This window comes from Mustela nivalis (genome assembly GCF_964662115.1).
Source record: "Mustela nivalis genome assembly, chromosome: 16".
NCBI classification, from domain to species: domain Eukaryota; kingdom Metazoa; phylum Chordata; class Mammalia; order Carnivora; family Mustelidae; genus Mustela; species Mustela nivalis.
Window position 1 is genome coordinate 11,620,351 of NC_139035.1, and position 21,933 is coordinate 11,642,283.

The 21,933-nt window shown below is 58.8% G+C and overlaps 1 protein-coding gene across 1 annotated transcript in view; it reads right to left on the reverse strand.

Moving 5' to 3' along the window:
• COQ8A (coenzyme Q8A) overlaps window positions 1-21,928 on the reverse strand; it is a 35,895-nt gene extending 13,967 nt beyond the window's left edge. The window contains exons 1-4 of the mRNA XM_082702406.1: window positions 21,716-21,928; window positions 5,297-5,482; window positions 4,436-4,840; window positions 4,102-4,168 (exon numbers count right to left, since the gene is read on the reverse strand). Of these exons, the coding sequence (XP_082558532.1) occupies window positions 4,102-4,168; window positions 4,436-4,840; window positions 5,297-5,473 (649 nt within the window). The 5' untranslated portion in view covers window positions 5,474-5,482; window positions 21,716-21,928. The remainder of the gene's footprint in view (window positions 1-4,101; window positions 4,169-4,435; window positions 4,841-5,296; window positions 5,483-21,715) is intronic.
• Between the last annotated feature and the right edge of the window lie 5 nt (window positions 21,929-21,933).

Here is a 21,933-nt window from a genome sequence, read left to right on the forward strand (position 1 = left end):
TCAGTGGGCAGTAACTACCTGCTCCAGCACCAGGGAGCACGACTACTGGGAGGGCAGAGCCCACGCAACCACCTTGTTCTGGACAGTAAGGACACGAGGGCCGAAAAGCCGGCCCTGAAAGTCCTGCTCCGTGGGAGATGAGGTACGATCTCCTCCTGCCCGAAGACAGGACTGGTCTGAACCAAAAGAGCCGGTGCAGGGAGGCGGCGTGAGGGTGCACTCGGAGAAGGGGCGGAGGGGAAACCAGGACTGGCTGAAGGTCATCTCTACATGTAAGAGAGGATTCCTGTTCCAGACGTCTGATCCCAGGACCCGGGGCTCCCTTCCACCCGATCCATCCATCGGGGCATTGGGCTGGGCCAACAGCGCACAGCGCGTGCCTGTGCGGGTTTTGAGAACGAGTGCGCGAGGAAAGGTCTCAGAACAATACCTCTGGGCCCAACGTGCGCTGCCCAGGGACGGGGGCCTGAGGCAGAGGCAACATGTCTTAATCTTTATAAATTCTGAGCTTTTCTCGTTGGCGTCTAGAAAGACCATAAGCCACAGCTTCTCTGCCAGGGCCCTGCCCTGCTGTGGCAAGGAGTGTCGTGGGGCCTAAAGGAGAAAAGCAGGTTCCGTCACGCGCCAGGAGAGCCCCACAGACCTACCTCACTGCGCCCGCAGGAGGCAAATCCAACAGAGCCCCGCGGGTGACACGCGTCTGATCCTGGGTTGCCCCCCCCCTTTGCTGCGCGCTCCAGTGACCGTACGTGCCGGGGCTTTGCAGGACTTCACAAATAGGTGTTGGTCGTCTCCATATTCTTTTGGGGTTTTATGGTGTATAAACTTTTTTGTATTGAGAAAAATAGCCAGAGCATCTTTGACAGAAAGTTCTACACCAGAAGACTCTGGACCACAGCTTGGTGACCCCTCTTACAGTAGTGGGGGTCCTGAACCCTCCTTTCTCTTGGGGTCCCCTCTTCTATGTTGGGCCAGATCTTCTGTCCCAAACACTTGACTCCCACCCCATCTCCTCTTCTCCCAGAAAAGCCCCCTCTCCCCCGCGACACACACACATTTAAGTCCTGAAGAAGCTAAGAACACTGCAGCCTCTGTTCCCAGTCTCCGGTGTCAGGACCATTCCCCGCTAGGATCCGTACTAACACACCCACACCCATTATGGGATGCATCAAACCTACTTAAATCTTTAATCTTAGGGGAGAGAGAAGCAGAAGCAACGGCGGGTGGGGAGGGGCCTTCCATGTAGAAGGTAGGGCTGGGGGACCAGACGGAAGATGAACGTACAACCACGTCACTCAGGAATTTCCATGCAGGTGCCAGAAACTTCTGTCAAAGTGGCCACAAGACTGTTTAGCGGGAGGACGAAGGCAGCTCCATGCTAACGAAGCACGAGAAACCACAGCTTTGTGTGCAATCCTGAATTTAGAGGGTGGGGGCCGGGGGGCAGCTCTGTGCTCTTTCCCGATGCCCTCCTTTCGGGAGCTGCAGGACACTGAGCCCCGGGGGGCTTGCGGGACTCCTCCTGCCGGCAGTGTTTCCTGGGGGGCTGACTCTGCTGGGCTGGGTACTTCCTTTCCCACTTGCTAGTGTTTCTAACACACACGCTGACCCTTCTCCCTTCTCTCTTTACCCTGGGAAAGTAAATGAACACATAAAAACTTACTGGTTCTCGGAATCCCTATTTTATAAAAGGGAAAACCTGGGCAGGGCCCAAGGTCGTAAGGAAGCAAGGCTGGAATTATAACCTGATCCTGTGACAACTAAAGCCCAGTTCTGACCCCATCTTTCATATCACTCCTTAACAAGACCTCATATCCACAGTCCGCCCTGCTCACATCTCAGCCATGACACCCCCGAACCGAGGTGCACCCAGGACTCCCACCCCATCCACGTCCACCAGCTGGATACCTGCCGCTGACCTTCTCAAGGTCAAGCCTGCCTCCCAGGGGATCTACAGTGATCCCTTTCCTTCATGCCCATCCTGCAAAAAATCCCTACACCTGTTGGTCCACATCACACCCCACAAGGGGAAGAAAGGTCAGAAGTGTTTTCTAGAAAAACAAAGCAGGAGTGTTACCTCACTCTGTTTAGACAACAACCCACCAGTAGACCACAAACTTCGCAATACAGTGAACCACAGGTATAAAACAGGATGTTTGTAGCCCTGGAGAAATAGCGGTATTTTGCAACACAAACAGTTCTCAAATCTATGGTATTAATTCTGATCTTCTATTCAGTTTTACTCTGTTTTTTAAATGCCAGTCCTGACCCACTGAACTGATTTCACACTGGCTGAAGGGTCGTAACACACAGCGCGACCACCTCGGGGTATAGCTGAAAGCCCAGAACTCTCCCCAGAGCCAGAACGCCGCGTGCTCCCCAGACCCGGATGCTCCGCCATCACCCTCCCCCCTCGAAGCCCGACTGGAGGGGCCAAGTGCTGAGCAAAACCCTAGGGTGGGCTTGCTGAGGACGGCTCCAGGCCCCAGGCAGCTGCGAGCATGGGCTCCAGAGGCTTCTGATCACACAGGACACCTGCTCACTCTGACCCCATCCCAGGTGGGGTCTGGCCCCAGGGAGCCTGCCCCGGGGCTTACTGAGGCTGCCGGTCTGCCGCACACACCTTCCCACAACCCCCTCCCCCGCTGCGCTCATCTACCTTGACCCCCGCCCCCCCCCCAGCGCCTGGCTTGTGCCCCCTCACCGGGAACGCACTGCATTCTGTCAAATTCCATTTGCCACCACGACCTCCTTCTGACCACTTTTCCCAAAGAGACCCTCTACTAGCCTCACCCACCAAGAGCCCCCATGAGAGGATCCACCCCACTCCAAACCCATCAGTCGAGCGAAGCCTACATGCTGAGCCCCGTCCGGAGCGGCGGGAAGAAGGCTGGAGAGAAAGACCACAGAGCGAGAAGGGACAGCTCCGGCCTCAGACTTGCTGGGGAGTAAAGCGGGCCTCCACGCAACACTCCGGTAACCAATGCCGCCCACCCAGAAGCCCCTGTGGGAAGCAAGGAAGTGCCCAGGCTCCTGTGGGGTAAGGATCCCTGGAGGCCACCAGGTTCTCAAACTCGTCCCAGGAGCGGCACCCTGGGCAGTCACAATGCTGCCTGAGGAACTGATTGAATCCAAGTCCACGTGAGGAAATAAAGCCACGTCTCCGTCCTAAAGGGCAGATGGTACCTTGGACTGGACACTGTAGCAGCTAAGCAGCAGCAGATGCCAAATTTTGGAACAGCAACGGAACAAAAGCTTCGAGAAAGCTCCATACAATGAGTGGGCTCTGCATATCGGGAAGACCAGCAGCCGTCACTCAGTGTCAGAGCCCGCACGCGGGTCCAGCTCTGAGGGCCAGGCTCCCGGGGGCACAGAGCCAACCCCGAATGAGGAGCAGGACGGCATCTCCGGGAGGAGCGGCCGCAGGGCAGGGCAGGGCGGGCGTGACGGCGGTATACGGCGGGACACGTAGAAGCCCACCCGAGCGAAGCGCCAGACAAGCAGGTCAGGGTGCAGACACACAGCGACCTGCATCTTGCTCGGGAGCGGAGAGGACTACATGAGGTCACAGCAGCAGGTACGAGGGCGTCACTCCAAAATCATCTTGCGACTCAGCACAGGTGTACTGGACACAACAGGACTCAAAGCTCCAAAGAAAAGGCGAGAGCTCCCAACCGCACAGACTGCCCGACAGAACCCAAGGCCACAGCCCCTGCTTAGCCGTCCACTGACGCCTGCCAGCTTGCGGGGGGTCGAGCCAGCGATCCCTGCGAGGCCGGTCAGGGCAAAAAGCCCTCTGGGAGCTCGATGGCTCCGTGAGGAAGGCTGACTGCCCAGCCCTGTCCCGGCAGCGGGGCTCAGTGATAGGAGGGAAAGGCTGCTGCCGCAGACACGGTCCCCCAGGGGTGACAGAGGCGGAGTGGGATACAGTCACCGGACCATGCCCCGGGGAGAAGGGTCAGGAGCATCTGAGTCAGGCACCAATGGCCTCCCCGGGACCCCTCGGGTCCCCACCCTCTCCCACCTCCAAGCAGGCCCCGTGGTGGCCGAGCGGATGGCCCAGGGCAGGCGAGGCGGCCAGGGTGCACACAGCCACCTTACCTCCGAAGTTGGCCAGCCGCCCAATCCGTGTAACCGGCACCTTCCGCTCCCGAGAGTGCTCGCTGAGCTAGAGGGGGCAAGGAGAGAGACCGCACGGAATCGGCGGACGGGACGGGCCGAGCCGGCAGCGGTCCGCGCAGCCCCCCACTGCTCCGCTCCACCCCCAAAGGCAGCGGCTCCACCTGGCGGCATACTCCACCCAGAGGAGGCCTCTGTGTCCCCAAGAACTCCAGACCACGGCATCAGAGAATGTCCCCAGAGGAAGGACTGACACCAGCGCCACCGGGAGCAGTGGCCACCCCAGTCCCACTCCACCTGGCCCTCCGGGACGCACCATCTGCTTGTGGGGCTTGCTCTCGGGGCGGGCCTTGGCCTGCCGGGCCTTCTCAATGTCCTCTGTGGTGAGGCCCCCCACGGGGGGCTGGTCCTGGTGGAAGAACCTTCGCGGAAGGCCTGTGGCAGCAAGCGCATGTCTGGGGTCTCCAAAGAGCCTCCCAGTGACCATGCCCAGAGGGAAGGCAGCCTGGCCCGGGAGCCCGGCTTCCCTAAACGGTCCACTGGCCACGTAGGCTGGAGCTGGGCCCTCACTGCCAGTGTGATCCCAGGGTGGGGGCGGTGACCGGTGAGGAGAGGAGGCCGCCGAGAAATCTGTAGGGGCCCCCGCAGTCTCAGGCCCAGCGAACTCTGCTTCTGGGTCGTCGAAGCTCTCGGCATAAGGCTCCTGGCGCTGATCCTGACCCTGTGGGGAGTAAAGCCAGCATGAGAAAAGCACCTGTGCCCACCCCACGCCCTACACGGGACGGCCCATGTTCCACCGGGAAAGCAGCCCTCAGCCAGATCTGTAGGGGAGCTCCTGCTGCTTCCCAGCCCGAAGCCAGGAGACCCAGGTCCCGCCCGTCTCCTGACAAGCCCCGCTCCCTGGTCCTGGGGAAGCCAGACAGCCACTGAGCACCTGCGGGTGCCTCGCCAGGCCCGGGGAACGACTGCCACACTCGGGCAGCAAGTTCTTCATCTGTAAAGGGAACTGGGGTCTGGGCCACCAGTTCCCGGGGGGCTGTCCCAGCTCTGTGAGGCACCCGGAAGGACAGCAGGTCTCCCGAGCCAACACCCCTGCTGTGTCCTGGTTCACCATCCTGGCCTCGCCAAGAGCTCCAGGCCAGCCCCTCCTGCCACCCACTGCCGCCAGCCTCCTTACCTGCACCTGCCCCCAAACCAAGCCGATCTGCTCCGCAGCCGCGGACTGCAGGGCCCTGGCTGCCGCGAGGAGCTCCCCGCCGAGGCCCAGGTGTCGCAGGTGGGTCTCCGCGGCCGCCTGGGTCAGCTTGGCAAGGCCTTTGACCAGCATGATGGTGTCCCCCAGCATAGCGGCCATCCTGGAGGGCTGCAAGAGAGCAGGCCAGTCAGGGGGTGCCCCACACTCAGAGCAACTCCACCCCAAGGTCTGGGCAGAGGTATCAGCAGGTCTGGTCCGGCCACTGGACGGACCCCTCTGGTGCAGGCTGATGGACAGAGAGGACAGTGGGGGATGGGGACAGGGCTCTGGGTCGTAGGAGACACCAAGGCATGGAGAGGTGAAGTGAGTTACCCGAGGTCTCCCAGCGACCAAGTGGCAGAAGAGGGACATGGAGCCAGATGCTCTGATTCAGCCCAGCACTCTTTCCCCTGGAGCCAAACTAGGTCGGCGAGGGAGCATCCACCCTGAAACACCTCCCTCTAGGACCCAGGGCGCCCTGACCCCAACCCCTCTGGGCTGCCCATCCCTACCGGCTGCCCCTGCTCTGCCTGCCCGGCGGCGGGCCTCTGACAGACACCCACAGGTCCAGGGACATGCACAGCCCCCTCCCCACCCTCAGGCTCCACGAATGGTTCACCGTGGGGTCTGCAAACTGCAGTCCAGCGCCCTCCAACTGGGAAATCCAAAGCAGCATGAAAACCAAGAGCAGCAGGACAGAGGACGGCGAGGAAAGCCCCGGAGCGCAGCGCGGGCGGGCTCTCCGGATCCTGGCTGCCCCGCGCGCACCCATCCTCTTCCCTCTACTCCGTAGCAGTGTAAAACGCGTTCCTTCGTGTCGGCCAGGGCCAAAGAGCCAGAGAGCCACCGTACCCAGGGCTGCCTCCCAGGGGAGCATGTGCGCTCGTTCCCCAAGTATTTCCTACAGCCTACACGGGGCTGCGTGCGGGGGGCGGGGGGGATAGGGTCCCCGTGACATGCTGGGGCTGAAAAAACCCACAGAAAAGAAAGGAGCAGCAGGGGACCCCAGAGAAGCAGCCGGGGAGCACTCTGGGCTGGGGCAGGGAGGAGCTGGGACCTGCTACAAGGAGGGGTGAGGCCGGGGGGAGCCCAGGAAGGGCCGGGTACACCCTGGACAAGGGGCCTGGACCAACAGGAAGGAGGCTGCGGGCACAGAGACGCGCAGACTCCGAATTCTCCTCACACGAGGGAAGGGAGGCTCTGACTCTGAGGACCTCCAGCATAGCCCCAGCGGCCTCCGAACACAGCTGGCTGCCTCCAGCCCGCCTGTCACAGCGGAGCAGCTGGGGTCAGCCCAGGGGTCCTGCAGGGACCCTGAGCTTGGGAAGGGTGCAGCTACTCACATTTACAAGGAGAAGGAAGGCACAGGAGCCTGGAGAACAGAGACAACACGCCGTCACCTGCCTTTGCCACTACATCAGGACAGCAGCCATCAGGCCCCGGGTGGAGCGCTCTCCACTCACCATCATTTGGTCCTTCAGAAACAACTTAGTGACACAGGTATCACTGCGCCTCCTCCACAAAGGAGAAAACCAAAGCCAGAGTGGTTCACGATCCTGAATGGTGTCCCGAATAGTGGTCCTGGGGTCTGACCCCGGCCCGCTCTGCCCTGTGCCCCCCACACCAGGCTGCCTTCCTAAACGCTTGGTCCACTGGCCCTGGGGCATTCCCTCAGGGACGCGCCCCGGTAAGGCCTACACCCTCACCAAAGCCAAGGAGGTTTCTGGAAGGTGACCATAGCCTTAAAAAAGATGAAGGGGAGAGGCTGGCTGGGCCCATCACCCGCTGCCATCACACCCAGGGCTCTGGTCTGGGATCCCACACTTTATGGCAATAAAGCTGAGCCCCACAGACCGATGCGGAGGCCTGGAGAGAGCCCATAATGAAGGCTCACACAGGGCTCTGCCCGCGCTCAAACCGCCAGCCCCCAGCACACGGGCACACGGGACGCAGTGCCCCTGCCCGGTCAGCCCACAGACCCCAGCAAGAGAGAAGGTTCCTGAAGGAGATGGTGGGGACATACAAGGGTGGATGGAGACTAAGCCTCAGCCACGTCTGTTCAGAAAGATCCTTGCTGGTGGCCCAGGGCACCCACTATACCCCACCGTCCCTAAGGGCCCCCAATTAGACCTTTCCCGTGCTCACCTCTCAGCGCAATCCAGCTAATGAGGGCACGAGCTTCCCACCCACGAACCACAGTCTCCGATAACTCCAAAACCTCAGCTTGTCTGCTAATGGATCCCACATCTTCCACAGACCCTCCGAAGACCTATTTAATTCAGACTTTGTCTCCAGGTGAAAATTAATTCTCCCTGAATTTCTCATGCAAGTTATAAGCATGAACAGAAGTGTCCCTAGAGCAGAGCTGAGAAGTGACGTGGGGCTGGTCTGCCCTGCCGGCGCTGACCTCACCCGCCCCCTGCACAGATCCACAGGCGATCCAACTGGAAGACCAGCCTCCGGCCCTGAACGCTGCAGACACAGGCCTGGGACCCACTAGAGGCCTGTCTTCACTGCCCGGCTCCTGAGCGCAGTGGCAATGAGCAGAGCCCCCAGATGGGCTGGGATTACACCCACTACACAGGATGCTTTGGAAAAGTTCCTGAGAAAAAAAAATGCTAAATAGACCAAAGTTTTTTTAATTCCTGCATTTGGGAGAAATGAGTAACAATTCTCCTGACTTGTTTAGTTCATGTATACTCCTTTCAAGGGGACAAATGAGTAAGTCATCTAAAAACGGTCCACACTGAAAACTGGCTGTGGGGCGCCTGGGTGACTCAGTTAAGCATCCGACTCTTGGTTTCAGCTCAGGTCATGATCTCAGGGTTCTGGGATCAAGCCCCGTGTTGGGCTCCGTGCTCAGCAGGGAGTCTGCTCGGAAGTCTCTCTCCCCCCACTCCTCTCACCTCACCCACACCCCTTGGCTCAAATAAATAAGTCTTTAAAAAAAAAACAACTATTTAGTTATGCCTTCTTTTGTGTGAACGATTGCGTCCTCATCCCCCGCAAAGCCGGGATGGGCCCGAGTCTGACCCCGAACGCAGGCACCAGGCCGGGGAGGAGGGCGACTCCAGCTAGCCCTCTGCTAAGTGCCAGTGGGATCAACATCGCAGAGATCCCACCATCTTGCTCTTGCTCGCTGGGGGGCAAAACCTGCTGTCCTCAAATCACCAGATGCTACGAATCAACACTTGGTCATTTGGGAGCCCATTCACATGTGGATGGCCAGGCCTGCCCTCACTTTGACAAGTATTTATCTCTGGGCTCCTCCAGTCAGTACAAAGTCAGCCCTTCACACTTAATCAACACCAAGCACTTCTTTTTTTTTTGAGCTAGGGACAGCAGGAAGAGGAACAATGGCCAGAAGGCACTACTAAGGCCAGAAGGCCTTGCCCAGAAGTACCAGAGCAACTGAGCATGCGGCTCTCTGCCTGCTTGGTAGGTGGCCCCCAGAAGTCCCTGGTGTCGCCACTCTCCCCCAAGAAAGGGACAGTCAAAAGTGCTGGGTGAGCAAACAGATGTGGGGGGATAGCACTCCTGTTTGGGGGTGCCTACTAGGTACGAGCACCAAAACAAAAAGGCATTCAGTGATCCATCCCACATTCCAGAAGGCTCCCCTTGGTGCTCGGGGCTAGTCCCTGCAGGCCCTGGTGACCCTGCCCTTGGCCCCAGGGCGCCCACAGGTGTAATGCCAGGCAGACACTTCTATAGTGGGACAGACACCAGGGAGAGGGCCAGAGGCCAGCAGAGGCTGACTCAGAAGGGTCAGAGGCAGAGGCGGCCGCAGATCCCCCACAAGAGTCCTAGGAAAAGGGACGTGGGGTCCCAGCTCTGCCAAGGCTGTGGCCACTAAGTGTGTCACTCACTAGTTCCTCCCTCTCCAGAGGAGAGAGCTCTGGGTGCTCCCCTTTCTGGTCCCAACACGCTAAACTGCCATAAAGGACGGAAATAAAGAGCTTATGTGGAGAAAGAACAGAAATTGACGCAGCTCACCCCCCCAGGGACAGAGGCTGGAAAACACAGTCCCCAAGTTCCGAGAATGCGCCAATGACCCCTCATTCTCTGACATTCCTGGGGCTCTCAGGACACGAGCTCACTCCTGGTAGAGGACAGACTCACCGTGGGTCACTCGCCTCTCCTCTTGAGGGGCCCGCGGGCTGGAGACCTGGTGGGGATGTACCAAGCCAGGGATGGATCACCTTTGTGGCTCTAAAACATGGCGTGGCCAAGCAGCTCGGACTGACCAAAGCCAGGGTAGTTCTATTTCCGAAGGCACACACCCCGAGGGGCCCCAAAGCCTCAGGGTGGCTGGGAGAAGGACCCCAAAGGAAAACTCTTTGTCTTGGGGGATGCATGAAGCTTCATCCAGCCATCTGCCCCATACACGTCACCCCGACGACATCCCCATGTCCCATCGGCATTAAATGGCCCTCACCTCCCCCCCATCACTCTCCCGGACTCCCCATCCTGAGGAATGTGACCACCACCCACTCCTCACCTCCGCTGACTCCCTGGCCGCTCCTAGCAGGAGGACTGCCCCAGCCCCAAGCTGACCCTCCTGCCCCCAGCCCCCCGGCCCCTGCTCCCAAACCACTTCCAAGCTCCCCGAGGTTCCTAAGGGGCTGAAAGAACTCTCGGGACCTGGCCACCCCACAGCCCAGTCCATCTCCCAGTTCTCTGCACTCACTGTGTCCCAGTCAGGCCAGCCCTGCCCTCTTGCCGGCCTCAGCCCAGGAGCCAGGAGCACACTTTCCTCCCCATCCCGGCTCCAGGCCCAAATATCATCTCTTCTGGGACACCCTCCCCCAACACGTCCCACCCCAAAACCCACACACGCACCCCCTGCCCGTCCCCCAGCCTGTCCTTCCTCCAGCACAGCAGTGCGGGCTGTAAATCCGTCTGAGTCACTGCTCCTCCCCCGAGGGGCTGTTGGCCAGAACCACACCTCTCTTTCCCGCTCCTTCTCCCGCTCCCAGCTCCCTACTCAACACAGAGCAGGCAGGTCATAAATACTCGGAAACAGAATGAACTCAACAGGTCTCTAGAAGGCTCAAACAAGCTGCCGTGTGTGGGAGTGTGTGGGACGGGCTCACACCTGCTGGCTGTTTTATCTAGATCCAGAATCAGAGGCCCCTGGGGGGGGGGCCGGAGGCAGGGTGCTCAGGCTTCAGCGGGAAGCAGAGCCCCCCTGGCGGCTTGCTGGGCCACACTGCTGGGGCCTCGGGTCTGTTGTGGGCCTGGAAACCTGCCGAACTCACACATTCCCAGGTGCTACTGCTGCCCGGGCTAGAACCCCACTTTGAGATCCCTGTTCTGGAGGATGAGGGGGAAAGGGAGGAGAGGTGGCCCACGCAGGGGCCTGGAGGCAAAGATCCCTCCCAAGTTTCTCCCTGCCGCCCTTCCCCCAAAGCCTGGCTCTGGGGACACCCTCCACCTGCCCTTTCTTTTCCTGTTACTGCCTCAAGAAGCTGGAAAAGAAATGAATGAGCTTAAAGACAAGGAGCCTCAGGGCCACCACAGGCCTTCCCGACTGTCACCTCCCACAGGGCTGCTGAAGGTCCTTTTCCAGAGGCCCCAGGGCGAGGACACCGGTGGGTGACCTTCTTCTGCCCCCTCCCAGCCAAGAATAAACTTTACTTTGGTCTGGAATGTTCTCAGTTTCCAGCCTGCATGGGCCCTGAAAAGTTCCTTTACGTGCTTAAAACCTTTCTTCTTTTCTTCTACTCTGAGTAAAAGAAAAGAAACACGGGGTGACTGTTTCCCCAGGGGACTGAGAGGAAGCTGTACATCAGGAAGAGACCACCTCAGGACCCGAAGCCATAAAACTCTGCGGCTGTGCCCTTCCCCTCGGCCATCCAAATCACGTCCAGGGGCCAGTACTGGAGTCTCGCAGGGGCTCTAGGCCTCGGGCCAGTGAGGGTGGTGAGGGCCACCCAGGGTCTCGCCCGCAACTTGAGAAACAGCCTCCCGTGCTGGCAACTTAACACACAAGGACGGACCAGGAAGACACAGAGACAAACAGCCCCTGCTGTCTGTCACCCGGCAGCAGGGACTGGAGTTGCCTTCCTGCTGGGGGATAGGCTATCAGGGCCCCGCAGTCCCCACAGCTGCCAGTCACCCCCAGAAGCCCCCAAACCTGCACATCGCCCAGGAAGTCCCCCCTTCTCCCACAGAAAGCCGGCCTCGGGACAGCTTCCAGGCTGAGGACCTTGGAAGCTGCTTCTAGACCGGAGGGCTCTTTCTTGGAGCTGGTGAGAAGCGCAAATGCGTGTGCTAGCACACACAAGGGCTTGCTGGGCAGCAGGCACTCGGATTGTCACCGGGTCCCCAGATGTCTCCATGCTGCAGTGCACTAACCACAGCTGCTATCCCTGAGACTCTACCATCCACCGGGCTGTAAGCTAAGTGTTCCCTCAATCATTCTTATAAGCTCGGTGCTGTTACCATGTCCATGTTTGAGATGAAGGCACTAAGGTACAGAGAGGTTCCGTAACTTGGTTAAAGTCACACAGCTTGTAAGAACTGGAGCCAGGAAAGACTTGAGTCTGTTGGCTTTAATAGGTAAGAGGAAAACCCAAGCTGAAGAGCGCTGGGTACCCTGGACGGTACCTCCCGGGAGATTAGCACGCTCTCAGGCTTCCCAGGGTGCTGCCTCCAGGTGGGCACTGGGCCGGGGTGGGTGGCTCATCGAAGCAGCAGGAGAAGCTCCCCCGTTTAAGGACACCCAGGGCTCTGGTGCACAGGGAGTGGGTTGGGGGGTAGAGGGGTCCTGAGCGGTGCCTCCTCCTTCTGGTAAACAAACGGAACTGACTGCAAAGGGGCCTTTTAAATGCCCACCCGTCAAGCACGGGGTCCTGACAGCAATTTCATTTTCTGACTAAAACTCCCTAAAATTTTCTGCTTAAAACCTGCAAACAGTGCCTGTCCCACAGAGATGCTCCAGAGCCAGGCGCCCCAGGTTCAAATCCTGCCTCTGCTGCTGAACTAAAGTCACCCAAGTGTCTCTTTGTGCCAGTTTCCCCACAGGAGCGGGTCAGGTAACCCAGACAGCAGCACACAGGACCCCGAGGGGCCTGGCACACGGAAGGGCTTCATCACTGTGAGCAGAGACGCTCTGGAAGGAGGTTCAGGCTCGGGAGAGGAGACAATCCCACTTATTTATACCCCGGTGCTCGGGCCGGGGACAGAGTCACATCTGACTCCGTGGGACTCAGGGAGGGCAGTCCAGCCTCTGCGGGGGCAGGGGGCGGGGGAGGTTGCTGTGTGACTTGTTGCTGTGGTGCCCGGGGCGTGCTTAGAGGCCAGAAATAAACACCCGCTGGTGATCCTTACCACCGTCAACGCCTCTCCCAGAGGAGAAAACAGGAAGCTTTCACGGTATTTTATGGGAGGAACAGTACTGGGGGGGAGGACTCTGATCCCCACGACCTCTCTGTCTGCACACACCACACACTCTACCACCTAATAACCATCCCCAAATCCACTTCATCACGCTAAGCCCCTGCTCAGATGGCTCGAGCTGTCTAAAGGATCAACAGGAGATGCCCAAGCTCCTGGGCCTGAGGTTGGAGGCAGCACACTCACAACCCAGGCCTCCCACCCAGCCTCTGCTCACCCCCGTGCCCAAGCACGACTCTGAGCACAGCTCGGAGCCCCGAGCCCCGGCAAGCAAGCCTGCCCCTGGACCCCAAGCCGCACCCCACCCCCTTTGAGGCCGGGAGAGCCCTGTATGCAATGAGGCCAGCCTTGGAGCCTGGGAACCAGCTCTGTCCTGACCAGCCGGCCAATGCAGGCCTGCTCCTGGGCCACGCGGGAACCTGTTTTTCACCTGGAAATCACAGCAGCATCCTATCTAAGCAGGAGAGGCGAAGTACCCCGAAATGTACAGACACACCACATTTACTCGAGAGCGTGAGCTGACCCTTCGCTCTCGGCGAGTCTCCCCTCACTGTCCTCATCTTCCAGGCTGGCCAGGTCCTGCCCTGCTCTGCACCTCCCTCTCTGGCACACAGATGCCTCTTCTCTCCAGCCCAACTCCAAGTCCCTGGTGGGAGGCTCCTATATCTGACCCCGACTCCTTCCCGACCCACTGATCGTGACCACATGAACGACCACTGTCACTGCACGGTCACGCAAGAAGGTGGACAGGGCCCTAGGTGGGGACCTGGAGCTGTGGTCGAGGAGTTTCCTCTAAAGTGAAATCAGGTATTGAAATGGGTCTGTTCAAGTGCACAGGCTGGGTCACAACCTCACAGACATGTCCACACTCTGAGCCCTGCAACCAGTGACAGTGTCAGCTTCCATGGCAGAGGGGGCTTTGAACGTGGGATTCAGGTAAAGATCCTTAAGATAGGGGATTACCAGCATGGGCCCAACTGATCGCGGGGTCCTCACGTCCGTGCGAGGGGGGACAGAAGCAGCGGCTGGAGGGCAGGTGTCAGACAGGTGGGAGTCCAGCCATCCCCTGGAGGCTGGGAAGGCCAGGGTCACTCTGCCCTGGAGCCTCCAGAAAGGACAGGCCACGCTGACATCCCAGCTCAGGCTTCTGACCTCCAGAACCATCAAATAACAAATCTGCAGTGTTTTAAGTTGCTGGGTTTGAGGTAATCTGTCAGAGCAGCCACAGGAAACGAATACGGAGTCTATTTTTTTAAAGGAAAAAGAAGGGCAGGCTGTATTCTAGCAGATCACTCTTGGGTCACCCCACAAACAGCCCTGGGTGCCAAGCATGTGCCAAGTGCTGTGCCTGGGGCTGGACTACCCCGGAGCCAGCTCAGAACACACTCCTGTTCCCAACAGCAGGGTCCCGCTGGCTCTCAGGACCCAGGTGCCCCACGCCTTCTGAGGCTCGGTTCAACATCTGAACCACTCCTGAGGGTCCCTGCCCACAAGGCACCGTGCACAGCCCAGGGGCGCCACAGAGCCCACGGAGCAGGCCCCACTCCCAAAATGCTTTTCACCAGCTCCACCCTCTTCATCTTCCAAAACACTTCCACTTCACATAGACTGTTCCAGAGAAATCGCTTTAGTCACAAGCGGCAAACACAGTCCCCTCTGTGTGCCCATCACTTCACTCAACTCCCTGCCCTCCCACAACAGGTGCAGTCCCTACGAAGAGCGGGCAGCGAGCTCAGCAAGGAGCAGACATCTCCACGGCTCCCAAGGGCATCAGGCACTGGGCCTTCCACCCTGGTCTGACCGCAGGCTCCGGCCCTTTCCTTGCTGCCCAGGAGGCGGAGACGAAAGAGGCTAAGAGACCAGCCCCCAAAGTAGTAAATCAACATTTTAAATCAACAGTCTCCTGGAGACACAGGAACTCTGGAGCTGGCAGGGATCTCAAGGGGCAACTGGCTCTCAGAACTGCCCCTTCTGGAAAGCTCCCAAGGTACCTGTACTAAAAGCATCAGCTTCCCAAAACCAGCAGGCCCAGCCCCTCAGGGCCGGCTTGGTTCTTGTCTCAGACACAAAGGGCAGAGAGAGGCAGAAGCCCCACGCTGAAGGCCACCTCACAGTGTGCATGACCCAGAAGGTGACACTGGGCACGCGGTCCTCAGATCGCCACGAGGCTCCCAGTACCAGCCTCTACTAGCCGCCCTTCCACATACCACACCAAGCCCACACAGGGACACTGCCGCGATGTGTGCATACAAAGACCAGGGCTTTTTAGAACTAGGGACCTGGCCCAGACAAGAAACCACCCTTGACAGACAACTGTACTCAGGGACAGAAACGGGAAGAGGATCACCGGGGTTAGGTCACCCCCAATGCCCCAGTGCTTCTGCCAGAATGGCCTCCCCCAATGCACACACACACATACACATGCATACACACACAAACGTACACACACATGTGCACACACAGGGGTTTTCCTACCTCCATGTGCCTCCTACCCACCCCCAGAATACCACTTCCTCTGCCCAATGACAGAGTAGTAGACCCTGCAGAATGACAGCCCCCACCCTCATCTTCGTCTAAACTCTTGCACCTCTTCATGGCCTGGGGTCACCTCCAGCTGGCCCGTGTGACCGCGCAGCAGTCCCGTCTCCCTTGCTGCACGGTGAGCTCCTAGACAGGGGACTCTTACCCAGTTCTCCATTCCCCAAGGGGGCCGCCCCTGGAGCTGAACACCTGTCTGCACCCACGGTACTTGTTAACTGATGGAGCCCCGACACCTAGAACCCAGGGGTCCCATCCCCAACCACCCTGAGACAACCCCCCCACACACAGCGGCAGCCCTATGCTCACAGGGTGGGGGTAGAGGACGAAAACCTGGGTGCTGGCACTGCATACACGGCCCCCAGGGCACCCATGCAGGATGAAGCACCTCTAGTGCTTGCTGTCCTGCCCCACTCCTTGCTTACGAGAAATCGAAAAGGAAAAAGAGGGGCAAGACGGCAGGCCTGGCCCACCAGCGCAGAGGTCCACACTGGTCCCACCTGTATGTGGGGACCACCCCGCGCTTTATCACATGTTGGCAGTGAGCATGCGTGGGAGGGAGAGCCACAAACTTCTCCCCGACCTCAGGGACAGGACATGTTTGCTCTGGCTCCCATCAAATAGTAACCGCCTAGGGGCCTTAGGGCAATCTACTCCAACCCCCACCCTCCTGCTGGCCAGGGCCAGCGCCACAGAGCAAACACACCAGGCAGGAGGAAGGAACTGCAGGCCTGACCCCAGGCTCTGGACCTCACCCGAAGAGCTGCATGTGTGTGAACGGTCCCCACGACCTTGCATCCAGCCCCACTGATGGCAGGATGTCCCCACCGGGCCTCTAGTGCCCAGATGGGGGCAGTGTGGGGACAGAGGATGGACGTTGAGCCCCCCACTCCCAGGGACACCCGCCGCGTGTGACCTCGGGCACACCCGTTCTCCTTCTCGGGCCTGGGCTTCCTCGTTTCCTTCTGTTCAGAAACCCACAGCGGTCCCCAGCTCCCAGAGACTAGGACCCATGCATCCCTGGAGCACAGGAAGCTGTTCATCCCTGGCCAGGGCTGCTCTGCACACGCAGAGCTCACAAGGTCTGGGAAGAATGCTGCCCTAGAACCGAGCGCCGCCCGGTCCAGGCACCACAAGAGACCTAGTGGGGAGACAGACCCTGGGGACCAGGGGGTGTCCAGCCTGGGTCTCTTCTGCCTCCAGGAAACCTACCACCCTGCCTCTCCACCACACTCGTTCACACTCATGCACACACTCATGCACCTGCACTCACAATCACACCACTCGCCACACGCACGTACTCACACCCCCACTCGCACTCACACACATCCACATGGGCACACACTCATGCATTCATGTTCACAACCCACTCACATACCCAAGCCCACACTCCTGCACCTGTACTCACACATATGGACACCCACCAGGGTACACACTTATGCACTCACGCTCTCACACATTCATGCTTACCTACTCACCTGCTCTCACATTCACACACCCATGCACTCTTGTGTACTCACACACCACCTCACACTCCCACAACTCACGTACTTGCACTCACCTCTGCAAACATGCACACTCTTGCACTCGCAAAGTGGCACACTCACACACTCAAGGACTCACACACATACTTGCACTCACATGCACTCACAGGCACACTCACTTGCCCACCAGGAACCACCAGTTCCTCAGCAGCGGGCAGAAGCAGGGCCTGGTGGGCGGGAGGGCACAACAGGACGCCCGCCCCGCTTTCTCTTCCGGCGCCCCAGCCCGCGGGGCTCCCATCCACTCAGCCTGCAGCTGCCTCCTTGCTCCCCCAGAGGCAATGTGCTGCGCGCACCCCCTCTAGCTCGAGTCTCAGGGCCCTGGGAACCAGCCCACCCCTTCCAGCCCAGCTCCTCCCCCCTCCTCCAAGAGGACGCTCCCCACCCAGCTTGATTTTGCTTCACTCTCTCCTTCCAGGAATAGGTTCCCTCTCACGTCCACAAGCGCTCTCTCTCCACCTACCTGGGCCAAATATAAAAATTCCCCTGCTGACGGCTCCTCCCTGTTCCCAGAGTTGCCCTAGGTCTGTGCATCCCCGCTGTCAGCCGGGGCAGGCCATCTCAACCGCCAAGGCGGTTCTAGAACGAACCCAGTTACACACACACCACAGCACCCCTCAAAGTCCCACAGGCACCAATGAACGGGCATAGGGAACGTGTCTGCCTGTAGTAAGGATTATGTGACCATTTAGATGTACTTATTATGAGAGAGAGAAAGCGTGTGTGCAGAAACAGGGCCGGGGCGCAGAGGGAGAGAGAGGATCTCACCGACTGCGCACTGAGCTCAGAGCCTGGCGCGGGGCTCGGTCCCTCCATCCCAGGACTCCGAGATCATGACCAGAGCCGGCTGCCCAACCGACTGGGCCGCCCAGGTGCCCCGACATCATCCACGTCTCTCAAACTGCACAACTACTTAGTAGGAAGGGTGAACCCACCACACACAAATTAAATCTTAACATAAGGAGGGGGGGGTGTGGAGTCCCAGAGGTACCTCAACCCCTTCGTGTCTAGAACATCACGTCTGTCTTCCCCCAAACGAGCCCCTCCTCCCGCAGCCCATTTTCTGCAGGGACACCGCCACCCACCCCAAACAGCTCCTCCCCACAACTAGAAACCTCAGCCGTCAGTGCCCAGCCAGCCACTTAATCTGGACCTCCACCCGCACAGATTTCTATACTCTCGAATCCACGCCTCGCATGCCACGTCCCTCCTGCATCCTGGACTCAGACCACACTCATTTCTCACAACCAGCCTCACTGGTATCCCTGCCTGTTCTGCACATATCAACCCACCTTGGCACCCTCCCCACACCCTCTGGCCGCCAGACCTTTGCCCCGCTGGCCTTAGCCTCTAAGCACTTCTCTCTGGGGTGCGGGGCGGTGGGGGGGGCGCACCCACCTTTCAGGCCCCAGCAAGCACTCTCCCAGCCTTTCTCCAGCAGAACCAGCTTGTGTTCCACCCTGGGTCCCCACAGCAGAGGGCCAGTACCCTCTGTGGGTCCTGTCGAGAAACAGCCCCCGGACTGTGCCCATATCAGGGCAGGGGGCTCACACTCACGCTCTGTCTCTGTCTGTCTCTCTCCGGGGCCCTCTGGGCTGCCGCTGGCCTCAGGAGCCGTGGGTGCTCAGCAACCCTTCTGGCCTGAACGGAATTCAGCTGGAAACTGCCACAAGTACAGAGCCAAGCCCTCCTGGCCCCCGAGCCCAGTGCTGAGAGAAAATGTGTGGAAGCACTGCTCTGCCTCACCTGAACTCACCCAAACCATAAGGGCGGGGCACACAGTGGTCCCTGGACCGCTAACAGCTCCCAGGAATGAGTGCCTAGAAACTTCCACTGCAACTTAGCAATGCCGAGCCAGGTTTACTGCTGGGAAGTCTGGGAAGCACTGACCCCTGACCCTACCCCTGCCAAACTCCTGCCTCTCCCTGCTGAAATCCTGCTCATCCTCAAAGCCCCCCCAATGCTCCTCCTCCAAGAAGCCTTCAGTTTCCACCCAGAGCTCCTAGTCCAAACCACACTGAGGGCCCTTACTATAAGGCCCCCCAGTTCAGGGACCCAGGAGCTGTTCACTTCGATATTCCCAATGCCGTGCCTGACGAGGTCAATCCATCGAGAGGTGTTCAGTGAGGAGTAAAAACCAGATCCGCCTACGGTTCCAGAGTGGGCTCTTCCTCAGGGGCAGGGTGTGGAAGGGCACCGACCCTCAGAGCACACAGGGATTTTTCCAGGTTTGGACCAAGTGTAGTCCTTTTGCCCCAGCCCAGGTAGGATATGAGGACATTAAAAAAAAAAACAACAAAAAAACCACAAGTCTAGGGTTCTCGGGACAAGAGCACAGTCACTATTTTACAATACCCCGAAATGTAAATCTGAGCGAAAAACACTTGGCTCTCTCATGAATCTTTTCTACATGCACCCACTGAAAATAAATCATTCCCAAGTATGAAGAATAAAAAGACATTTTCAAGGTCATTTCCAACTTAAAATACTCTGTGGGCCCCTGACCTCAAAGCAAGAGGTCAAGGGCTCAGGAACCTGGAACCCCACAAGAACAATATGCTTGCGGACAGACCAGCGGGTACCCATTCGGCTTGTAAAAAGTGTGGGCAGAAGCCCCCTCTCACGTCCTGTGCCCAGGGTACTGGCCCTGCCTCAGGGTCCCCGGACTTCGCCCATCCCAGAGGAGCCACTCTTGAAGATGTGGACCTTGAACGCCCCACGCCACTCTCTCCCTTCCACTGGCTCCAAGTTCCTGGCCGTTACTCGGCAGGAATGCACGAACTATTTCCAGACGCCACTGTCAGATCAAGAGCGCTCATCTAAATATTCCTGTCTAATTTTGCACACAGCTCTTGTTTCAGATGACAAAGATAATGACTCAGTGTCCGTAGCTCTTGGTGGAAAATTATCCTACCATGTTTGGACTTCTCTAAACTTCTTTTTGAGAAAGGAGAAGTGACCTCTCTGTCCGGATCCTTTTCCAGTGGCAACAAAGGGAGCGCAAAAAGACGGCCTACCTAACCAAGGAATGTAACGGGAAAACCCAGGTACACACCCACAGGATGAGTGAACAAGACAGGGAAATTCATGGGAGGAAGAGGCTTAAGATAGCCTTCCCTGCTCTATGCCATAATCACTGTTCTTCAGCTATTCTGCATTCCCCATTGATTTGGTACTTAGAACTTTGGGAAATAAACTCCAGGTTATATTTAGGGCAACATCTAGACTCAGACGTAAAGCATCTTTCTCTGCATCTTTGACACCGATGCTTCCATCGACCACAGAGGACCTTTACAAATGATATATGTGTCCGTGCTGCACGCTCTCATGGAGGGGCACACAGCACGTGTAAACACCCCCACACGTCAGCTTGAAATGCAGCCAGTTACTCTGCACACCCAGCGCCAGCCCCTTCCCACATCACAAGACACAGCAAGAGGACTAAGGCATCCCCTTGTGGATAACGGAGTTGGCCTTTCTGCCAGGGTTCAGAAGCTTGAACTTGTTTGATCACCGTTTAAAAACGGTCCCATGGTTATTTCACATGCCTATCCCCCACCCTCTTGCAAAGTCTCCAAAGACAGAAACCACCAGCCTTCTCCTTTTGCACTCTGGACCCAGCCAGTCACTGCCTTGCATCCAGCAGGCAAAGTGGATGCCCATGAGTTTCTACCTCCTATCGCTCTCCTGTCCCTCCAGGTGCAGAGGCGAAGTCCCCTTGGAAGCCCATCTATACGGCTTCTATCCCTGGTTTAGGGCAGGGGGCACAGCACTACCCTTTGCCAAACTTCTCAACTACTCATAGGCAGGTCCCAGCACGCCCCTCTGGCAGCACTGGGACCTCAATGGTTCTCAACCAAGGGCGATTTTGACATTTAGGAGACATTCGGCAACGTCTGGAGAAATACTTGGTTGTCACACTAGTGTGTGTGTTGGGGTGGGGAGCTGCTTCCAGACTCTAGTGGACAAAGCTCAAGTCACCCTCCCACAGCAAAGAACTGTCCAGCCCAAACGTGGAGTCTGAAGCCTGGAAAGCCCTGTCTCAGGCGACACACAGGAATATGCTCAGACCATCTAGGTCACTTTTCCTCTGAGGTGCACAAGGTCAGGCCATAAATTATAATAACCCTTGCCTGCATTAATGCAAGGCTGAACAAAATACCCAGAGCCAACGCCATTGTCTTAAGGTTTCTGCTCCTGTGAACCAAGAGCACCCCCTTGTCTCTTCTCAGAAGAGCCCTCCTGGAAGGATGACCTGTCCTTCCACAACAGGACAGCGGGCAGGCTGGTATCACGCATACTCTGGGCTCCTTTGGTCACCACTTAAGCTTGGCAGGCCCGGCTCTTGGGTCTTGTGTCAGGCACACCCAATGCCCCAGGAAGCAGGACATGTGTTCCAATGGGCTGTGCCCGGCCAGTCGAGAGCCTCTGGCCCTTCAGGAGGCTGGCACTTCTCAGCCACGTGGAGAGCCCCAGCACCCAGGCCTGACCTGGCAGCATTCCTGTCCCCGAGGCAGACAGGCACACTGCGTGTGGCGGGGGGCTGGGGCTAGGGAGAGGCAGCCGCTCAAGGGAATTTAGCCCAAAGGCCCAGGAAAAGCGAACGGAGAAAAGGACCAAGAAGGGGCCCTTCTCCAAGTACACCCCGAACCCCCGTGAAACCCGACAGCGGGGCCGGGCCACGGGAGCGAAGACCCTGGGACAGCCGGGCCAGGGGGACGACCGGGCGGGGGCTCCGAGGAGGCAGGCGCGGCGGGCGGACGAGCGGAAAGGCCACGGGAAGCCGCCGCGGTGCAGCGGGACGCGGGAAGGGCGCGCGCGAGTGTAAGGCGAGGCCCGCTGTGCCCCCGGAGCGCGCGGCAGCCAAGCGCCGCAGCCTTACCCCGCGGCAGGAAGCGGAGCTCCGCGGTCACCTTCGCGCCGCCTGCGCGCGCACGCCAGCCGCAGCGCCGGCGCCGCACGCGCCCCGGATCTGTTTACCGACTCGCCCGCGCCGGGGCTCCCGGCGTCCGCGGCCCCGCCCCGCGGGCGCTCCCATTGGCCCCACCGCCTTGGCCGGCCACACGCTGCGCGGCGCGGGACAGCGTGCTCGGCCCCTGC